The sequence below is a fragment of the Nuphar pumila genome, chromosome 5, assembly GCF_984573655.1.
Source record: "Nuphar pumila chromosome 5, dmNupPumi1.hap1.1, whole genome shotgun sequence".
NCBI lineage: Eukaryota > Viridiplantae > Streptophyta > Magnoliopsida > Nymphaeales > Nymphaeaceae > Nuphar > Nuphar pumila.
Window position 1 is genome coordinate 116,494,141 of NC_143253.1, and position 9,737 is coordinate 116,503,877.

Below are 9,737 nucleotides of genomic sequence, written 5' to 3' on the forward strand. Positions count from 1 at the left end.
AACCACCCATCCATGCCCCATGATTTTGTAAATGTTTACAAAGTGGAAAAAAAATTCCACAAGCATGCCCTCAAATCTCTCCTCAAGTAGCAGTAAGGACAAGGAAAACTATGTCAAGCCATCTTCCTTTCATTAGGTGAGGACCACCAAGGAGCCTATATGTGGTTGGTATTCTATATTACAAAAAATTGTTGATATTGAACATGACAGGATCGCTTCTGCAGTTATTCCATGGTCCTTATCCATCAATTACTGCTAATCCTTTCAATTACAGATACAATTTTTAGTGAGCAGTATGCTTAATGAATTCACAGAGCTATTTAGCTCCAGTCAACTTGTATAATAATTGACTTCAATATTGGTGTGCCACTACTGGTACGACTTTGGGTCATATTTCGTTTCTCCGTTCTCCATCATTTGATTATTATATAAGTTGTAAGGTCATTTTTTTATTAAAACAATGCAAAATCTATAAATGCATACTTTTCAAAAAGATGGGTTTTGCTTCTATTCTCTTGAAGCAAGATGCGGGGCAACCCCCCACAAGAGTGGTAAGGTATAACCCTGTCTAGATTATATTTGATTCCTCCATCCTCCATTCTTCATTCTTTTTTTGTTGTTTCTTTTGGAGGTTGTAAGGTAAAATTTTCATTAAAGCATCGCAAAGATTGCAAAAGTATACACGTTATATGTCCTCTTCACAAAAGTAAGGGTGTCAATGGGTCGGGTTTGGTTCAGAACCAGGTGGAACCCGACCCAAACCTGACTTGAGATGATGGTACCGGGTCCGGAATCAGGTCTAATCGGATCCACCATAAGAGAAATCATACCCGAATCCTATAGGCATTACATGAACCAGACCCGGTAAAATAATATTTTTTATCATTTTTACATTGAAAAATTATGGATCTTAATCGGAACTCGGATTGGGCCCAAGTCTGGTATGAAATTTCACAAACCATACCCGGATCAATATATTAATCAGACCCTTCGGGTCCAACCTGGATTCTAATCGAGCCTTCTTATTTACCACCAAACCCTGACCCTATAGGGTTTGGTACCAGTCGGGTCTGGGTCAAACACGACCGATTGACACCCCTACTCAAAAGGCACACATTTGGGTGAAAAAGATGTACATGCCAAATGTATCATTATCCACCCAAAGGTATAACCCAGCGTTCCTTTTCCTTTTTAATTGTCAAGATGGTAGATGCTGTCCCATGATGGAGTGCAAACAAGAGGCTAATCATTCTTCTTGGTTCCTTTGGTTACAAGTAGGAAAAATTCCATCTAGGGAGGGGGCCAACCTTTTTTTTTTTTTTAAATATTAGGGGCCAACATTTTCTCCTAAATTCCAGAATTAGGCCAACCTTTTTTGAAAGTCCTGATAACAGCCACAGGTTTCATGGAAACTATCAAATAGGGACTTCAGGTTAACATTCATCACCTTAAAAATCATTATTTATTTTGGTCTCCCATATTGCCTCTTAGAATTGAAAAATACTCACTCATCTTCATAAGAAAGAAAGAAAATGGAAAATATTTTGAATATAGGACTGGTAAACGAGCAGAATGAACTGAACAAAAGGTGTTCGGGCTCGTTTCATTTACCACTGAAAGGTGTTCGAGCTCGTGCTCATGTTCATATCTAAGTGAGCTCGATCCTGACCTTGAGCTAGATGAGCTGGTAAATGAGCTGAATGAATTGAACACGAAGGTGTTCGGGCTCAGTTCATTTACCACTGAAAGGTGTTCGGGCTCAGGCTCATGTTCATATCTAACTGGGCTCGAGCTTCACCTTGAGCTAAATAGGCTGAACATGAGTTGGCTTGTATAAACAAGGCACATGCATTTTAAAATACCAAGGATATTTGAACCCAAAACCTCTATTTTGAGAGTCTTCTGCTATATCCAGCTATACCATGTTACATTTCATCATGACATACCTTAAAACCTTTTTTTCATGAGGAACGTAGGGGTGATCTGCCCTCGGGATCAGAGACTAAAACCTATACATTTTTATCTATATAAGCTCACCCAAGCCAAGTTTATTTTTATCTAGATACCCACTGCGTGGCTGCCGGAGGGCGACCTTTGGGGTGGCGATCTGCCCTTCAGGGGTTCAGTTGGGATGGCTTGTTCTCATGGATAGGGTTAAGACAGGAGAGTTTTTGAAGGGTCGTGGTTTCTGTATGGCTAGTCGGGTGTTCGATGTGCCTGGCGGAGGAGGAATCAACGACGCATCTCTTCTGGGAGTGCTCCTTAGCTTGACGTGGGATATGGGGAGGCTCATCTCAGAAATCTCATCCTGGCTAGGCACCTTAATAAGTTAGGGGCTAAGTGGAAGTTTCATTAGGGAAGTGTTGGTTGCTGATAACTTGGAGATGCATCTGGTTCCAAAGGAATAATCAGGTGTTCAGGGAGTCGAGGTGCGACATAGAGGAGATTCTTCTCAAGATCAGATGGGAATTAATGTATAGGGCTAAGCTCAAATGGCCCAATGCTGACATCAGTTGGATTGGAAACAGAATTTCTTTGGATTTGTTGGACAGTGTGGGAAGCATACGTTCCCACGGATTGAATTCGTTTTTTTTTTTTGTTGTTGTTTTTCGAGAGTGATACCTCATCTCTTTGTAGATTTTCTGTCGTGATTAATGAATTTCTTTTTCTCTCAAAAAAAGAATAAAGGTAGGTCATTGTTTGCTAGTGAGAGGCCCACATCAGAAAATTCAGAAATGCGAGCTCATTTTGAGAATCAATGGCAAAAGGTTGCCCCTAAATGAAATTTTCCTTAAAACCTCCCCCTCTCTCTCTCTCTCTCTCATATGTTCCTTGGAAGTCAAAAAGCTGTAGCCTCACTAGAGACCACGTGATACACAGACAAAAGAGAAAACAAACGAATAGAAATCTAATCAAATGCGAGCAAGACATTGTGTTTGTTGCGTGGTCCACATTACAGACCCCACATTACAGACCCGTCCCAATCATGTCATTGGTTTCTAGTGCATATTCTTCAATGCGTCAGACTAACATTTTTGTGGACTACAGAAGTTGAATTCTCCATATCATTGCTGATCTACGCAACACCCTATGCATGCTTTGTTGTCAATTCAATGCGTATGCATGTGTGTGCGTGTGTACCTGTTGGACCATTTTTGACAAGGTCACAAGGTCGAGGGTTGTGTGTGTGGTGCACACGTCTGATTGAACATGCAGTAGACAAAAAACGGCCTCACATGACCAAGAGGCATATTACAAAGAGAGAAGGATGTCAGGAATTTAAGTTAATTATTTAGTCATATGAAGCTAATTTTCAGTTTTCCTAAGATAAAGCTTTTTACTGTAGCAAGAGAAACACACACACACACACACACACACACACACACACATATATATATATATATATATATATATATATATATATATATATATATATATATATATATATAACAAAAAAATGCAAAGCATATGTGGCTTGTAAAAGTCTTATGTGAAAACTATACAACAAAAGGGCAGTTTGCCTTCACATTAAAACCAAAAAATATTCTCAAGAGCTTTCTCTCATAAAGACAACAGGCTAACAATTTTTTCCAACCAGGCCAGACAAGCAAGAGATGTGTCTGATCCTTATCAGGCAAGGAAGAGGGCACGAGTTCCTCAAGCAACCTCTCATACAAGGCCTTGCGTAAAATGCAGAAAGCCTGAAAAAAATGAACAAATAAAGGGACTATACAGGATCATGTGCATGATTACAAACAATCAAACAAAGCTTGATGAAAAGCTTCCTCTTCTCTGCAGGTAATCCACCAAAGAGCTGTTTTCGGTGAATGAAGCAAAGCTTCGCTCCCTACTGCCAATTGACAGCAAGTCATCTTCTACATCAAGCAAAGCAAGGTCTACATAAGATTGAATATCAGATGCAGAGAACGATTCATCATCTAGCCCATCAAACTCCTCTGAAGCCACATCGACTTCAAACTTCGCCCACTTTGTTGTGTCTTCATCTCCTTGCAGTATCTTCAAGACCTGGATTCAGACATTGATCAATATAAGACATAAAAGGAAAACTATTATCTCATGAAGTTGTAGTTAATTCAATTCTGGTCATTCCAAACAACTTTAATTGATAATTTAAATGAAATATTCTTGTAACCTACTAGATTGTTTGGCTGTTGTGACAGTCAATGTTTGGGTGTGAAAAGATTATTTCATTTTAGCAAGCTCAACCAACTTCCAAAATGGTGATCATGCTGTTTAAATGGGTACTTTCCTGCAAGCCACATTCCTCCTACTGATATGAAAAATTTCAAGTGAATTACATTGGAGCATTAATCTTCAGAAGACAGTGGTTACCATTCCCATTCCAGGTCTTAAGTGTGGTGCACGTCTTAGACACATTGAAGCAGCTAGCATCATTCTTTGCATCTGGTTATTATCGTAGTTGTCCCCTAAACATGGATCAAGGACCTCAGTAATTTCTCCGTTTTGTAGAAGTGGCATTGCCTGTTCATTAACCCCGCAGGGGAGAAAAGAAACACAAAAAGAATGATCAGCTCAATCGAGCATGGAACCATTTATGTAAGTCCAGCATTTCAGCAGAAGAAATACAAAGTAGGCTCTTACCCACATGACCAAGCTCTCTTGGCCTTTTGGATAGTCATTACTGATTGGCTTCCTGCCAGACAATAGCTCAAGGAGGACAACACCAAAAGAGTATACATCAATCTTGTCATTTACCTTCCCATACATGAAATACTCAGGTGCCAGGTACCTGTAGCAAGGGAAGTGAACCACTTTAATAATCTCATCAGGCATACCCTTTCATAAGTTTTGATCGATCATTCATGAGTGAGGAGAAGATGCAAACCCAAAGGTCCCAGCAACATCACTGCATGTTATATGAGAAGCAGTAGATGCCCACTTAGCCAGGCCAAAATCAGAGAGCTGAAATCCAGTAAGAAACACAATAATGTTAGTAGATATACAGAAGCGATGCAGCACATGCCTTGCCTTCTATGAGAAACTCAGTACCTGGGGTTCAAATGCTTCAGAGAGAAGAATGTTTGATGATTTTACATCCCTATGTAGTACTGGATTAGAATTTCCATTATGAAGATAATCAAGTGCCCGAGCCACACCAATTGCCACCTTGCATCTCTCAGTCCATGGTAAATGTTTATCCTTTGAACCTGCAGAACATAAGATTGCAGATAAGAAACTAAACATTGTCTAATAATATTATCTTTTTGTCTGATAATATGATCTTTCTAAAATGGAACTCACCATGAAGGATTTCTTCCAGGCTTCCTCTAGATATGAAATCATAAACAAGAAAAAAGTTATTTTCTCTTAAACAAAAACCAACTAAGGATACTATGTTCTTATGTTTCAAGGAGGTGATAATTTCAATCTCCAGCAGGAATTCTTTCCAAGCATCATCGAAGGACTTCAAGATTTTCACAGCTATATCTTTACCATCACAAAGACAACCCTTGTAGACACGACTGCTTCCTCCTTTTCCTATTAAACTGTCTGAGGTGCCAGGGAAAAAAAAACAAAGAACAATTCAGGTTCAACCATAAATAAAATAAAAAACTGTCTAAATTCTGGTAAAATCATGAACATTTTGAAAAGACAATAGTTTGGGTAAATTTCTTGAAAAAGTTAATCAGAAAATAAAAAAGCTAGTGACATTTTCTAACCACAAAGAAGCTAAATAACCTGATGAGAATTGTGATGTAGCACATGCAAGTTCCTCGTAGCTGAACAATCTACACGCAGAAGCATGCTTTTCATAAAGAATCTTCATCTCCTTTGGCAAATTCTGATACTCCTTGCTCTGAAATTTACCATCTGCATTGCCAAATTGACCTAATTCCTGACTTCCATTACTGGTACAAGTTTTATCAAGGGCAGCTATGGAAGTACTCTTGTTCTTAGGCCTGTAGTCAGAATTTAATGCTGCGGTATACCTGCTTGGCAACTGCATTGCCCATCGAACAATAGGGATCTGCCTCACAGAATTTGAATCTCCCCTGTTTGGCAAGATCTCCCTTTTCACAAGAGGGCAACCAGGTCTCAACTCGGGAACCACTTTCAATAAGAGAGAAATGGAGCTTGAAGCAGCTTCTAACTTTTGCACAACTATGGGATTCTTTCCATCTTCTACAGTCGAGCAGTCACTTACATGAGGCCCATAACCTAAAGAACCTTTCATATCATTATCATTGGAATCCGTGTGTTCCACTTTTCCCTCCAAATCTGCCATGCAAATCTGGCAGGTTTTTCTCTGAGCATTCAACTCCAAGACATCAGTAAAAACTGTTCCACCCTCATCAATATTAGTCATAGAGGCCAAATCTCTGCCACTAGCCAAAAACGTGGTACAGCATTGAGGTGAATCCCCGGGCTCAGAGTATGTTTCACAGTCTGAATTCTTTCCACAGTCTTCATTTGTTGATGCATCATCAGTACTATCACTCAAGACCTTTGGCTTCTTGCGTAATGTCCAATGCAACACACCAAGTATTCTAGCTCTACGTGATTCATTCACTACACCAGTTCCAAGGAAACCAAAGTGAACAAGTGGGAAAACAGCTTAATCTCATTGTTGAAAACCAATAAATCTTAAGAAATGAACTGTTTTAGAAGTTGAAAATAAACCTTTATGATTCACTCCTGATGCTTCTCGTTGAAACATCACCTTTCCATTACAGACAGCTAAAACTGAACAGTTACGTGATAATTGTCTAGCACAATATCTAGCAATTGAGACCAAGGACCTAGGAGACAGGAAACACTTATCAAGAATGAGGAAGAGAAACAAACCGTTTCCCAGTAACAACTGTTCATGAAAGTCAATTAAAAAATATGGCAAACAGAAAAACCAATATCCGTTCATACCGAAGAGTGGTGCTCTTGGTTACACCGACTATAACTGCTAACGCACCAAATGTTTTTGCCTCCTGTACTAATGTTCTGCGAATAGAAGTTCCACGAGTGATCTTCACTTTAAGATCTACCTGTAGTAATAGGACACCATGTAAATTACATTCACTTTTCTGATGCCAATTGCAAGACAAACTTCCATCATTATTTGGGAGGAGAAGAAAAGGAATCTAGCAAGAACTTGGCAGAAAGCGAAACAAAGACATACCTGTTTCAAGTTGCAGAAGCCTTCATAGACTGAAAGAACGGTGTCAAATGTATTCACCAGACAAACCACAGAAGATTTATCCTTTGAATGAACTTCTGCAGAACAAATCAGCTCCAAAAACTCAATAAAATAAGTGTAACATAATTCTCTCTTAATGTGAAACTCAAAAAAGAAAAATCAAAGAAAAGTAGATAAATAGTTAATAAAGAACATTATGAGATGCACAATATGGACCAAATTATCCCAAAGGCTTAACAACAAAAACAAGAAAAACCTAGAAAAAGGGCAAGTTCCCTGCTCAAATTCCCAAGATGCCTTCATAACCTCAATGGCCCCGGGGGGACTCCCATTAAAACCCAGCCAACGCACAAACCAAAAAATGGAGAAAAAAAACGTAACACCTACGCCCTATGATATGAAAAAAAAAGAAGAAGGTAAAAGCAGATAAACTATGCTGAAAGGTGCAGAACATAACAAATGGAAGCCAAACTAGATCATTTGCCACAGGCATCCATCAGTATATAAATGAAAAGATAAAACCAACTATTCTTAATTGCACATTACATACAAAAAACCGAATAGCCAATGTACTCGAAACCACAAAATGGAAAAAAAAATCCTAAAATGTAAACTAAAAAGTGAACGAAGAAATAAAATGAGTATGCAAATAAACTAAAACCACATTTAAAATGCCAAATAATAGGACAAAATGGCAGAATCAAAGCCATGAAATTGCCAACATAGTTATCACCATAACACACAACAGGAATTTCCAGAGAGAGAGAGAGAGACGAATCAAAGATATCAACATTACGACAGGTTCAACAGACGTTGAAACCGGCAAACAAAACACACAGGACCCAGACCGACAAAGAACACATAAGCCAATGAGAGAGAGAGAGAGAGAGAGAGAGATCTGATTCAGGGAATACCTGGACCATTCAGAACATGAAGAGCGATAACTCGATCTCCCGGTTGAGCAACTTTGACAAGAGCCCATGTGAGCAATTCCTTACTCTGGGAATCCAAATTCACCCCAACCAGCACCGTCTTTCCTCCTGCAACACCCCTACCATTCTCCTCCTCCAAATTCCCCGTTCTAGTCATCTCACAAGAGAAAGGAATGAATCACCAACACAACCACCGCCACTCACAAAATCCCCTGCTCTAAGGCTTATAAAAGTGAACAAAACCCCATATGTTCCGCTACCACCATGGTGGACGTGGCTTTTCCTACTAAATGAGAGAGAGAGGACCTTTTGTTTATGCTGACCATAGATACAGAAAATGGGACGTTTGGCTCTTTTTCTTAGATGGACAACAAATGCGAATGCAAGGAAGCAAATCAAGTTCTCCGCTTGAGAGAGAGAGAGAGAGAGAGAGAGAGAGAGAGAGAGAGGCAACAATAACCGCTCTATATGGAAAACAGAACAAAGGGAAACCCAGAATTCTTCAAAACACACTCATGGTGATGAATGACCATCACCCCAGAACTCTGAGAGAGAGAAGCCAAGGAATTCTTCAAAACGTGCTCATGGTCATCACCATCATGCCGAAATTGAGAGAGAGAGAGAGAGAGAGAGAGAGAGAGAGAGAGAGAGAGAGAGAGAGAGTTTGTGGGCCTAAATCCCTTGGCCATCACTCTAAATAATTTTCACCAATAACAGACTGTCCCACGCTCCCCCTTGTTCTTACCAATTTTTATTCCCTGGGCCTTTCCTACTCCAAATATGACTTGGAATGATATTTATTATCATGTCTTTAGAAGTGAATGTCTTTTAACCTTATTAAGACAACTTCTTTAATTCAAAAAACCAAGAGATTTGCCGCTTTACAAGGGTGTGCCTGCAACTGTGCAAGGCCTCTTATTATGCTTTCCCTAGTTAAGTGCTTAGCCTCGTCCAAAACCCATCATGTTGTTCTCGTTCAACCCTTGCTTGCAGAAAACCCTTGTTTTCAAGAAATATCAATGAGAAATCCATGTGGTCATATATATATATATATATTGGGCTGAAAAGATATATTTTCAAAATATCACCATAAAATCTGATATATATATATATATATATATATATATATCTTGCAAAAATGCAATATTCTAAAAAGTAGATATTTTCAAAGTATCAATTGTTTTTGTATAATATTGGCCTCTGAAATATAATGATATGATCACGATATATACAAGAAATCGTAAAGAAAAATAGGTAGAAAATCGTAAAGAAAGATGCGAGAGAATCGTTTACGGTGGTTTGGACATATTCGGCGAAGGCCTAATGATGCTCCAGTTAGAAGGTTGGAGAAATGGGAAAATATATTAGTTAAAAGAGGTCGGGGTAGGCCTAGGAAGACTTGGATGGAGATGATAGGAAAGGATATGAATGCTTTGAACCTCACCGAGGACATGGCGTTGGATAGAAATGATTGGAGGAAAAGGATTCATGTGGAAGACCCAAAATGAATTTCTTTTTTGGTTCATATCGCTGACCCCAATTGTTTTGGGATGAAGGCGTAGTTGTTGTTGTTGTTGTTGTGTACTTTCATATCGGTATAAAAATGTGATATTTTTCATAACATGTGGTAA

General features: G+C 39.0%; 1 protein-coding gene across 1 annotated transcript; it reads right to left on the bottom strand.

Moving 5' to 3' along the window:
• Window positions 1-3,432: 3,432 nt before the first annotated feature.
• On the bottom strand, window positions 3,433-8,831 carry LOC149838289 (protein kinase STUNTED-like). The gene is made up of 11 exons (XM_090007654.1): window positions 8,089-8,831; window positions 7,157-7,251; window positions 6,904-7,022; window positions 6,664-6,782; window positions 5,722-6,552; window positions 5,284-5,532; window positions 5,032-5,189; window positions 4,868-4,944; window positions 4,624-4,771; window positions 4,354-4,503; window positions 3,433-4,026 (listed from the first exon to the last, which is right to left on the bottom strand). Exons 1-11 carry the CDS (start codon window positions 8,261-8,263, stop codon window positions 3,760-3,762), a joined length of 2,388 nt encoding a protein of 795 aa, XP_089863780.1. The 5' UTR covers window positions 8,264-8,831; the 3' UTR covers window positions 3,433-3,759.
• Between the last annotated feature and the right edge of the window lie 906 nt (window positions 8,832-9,737).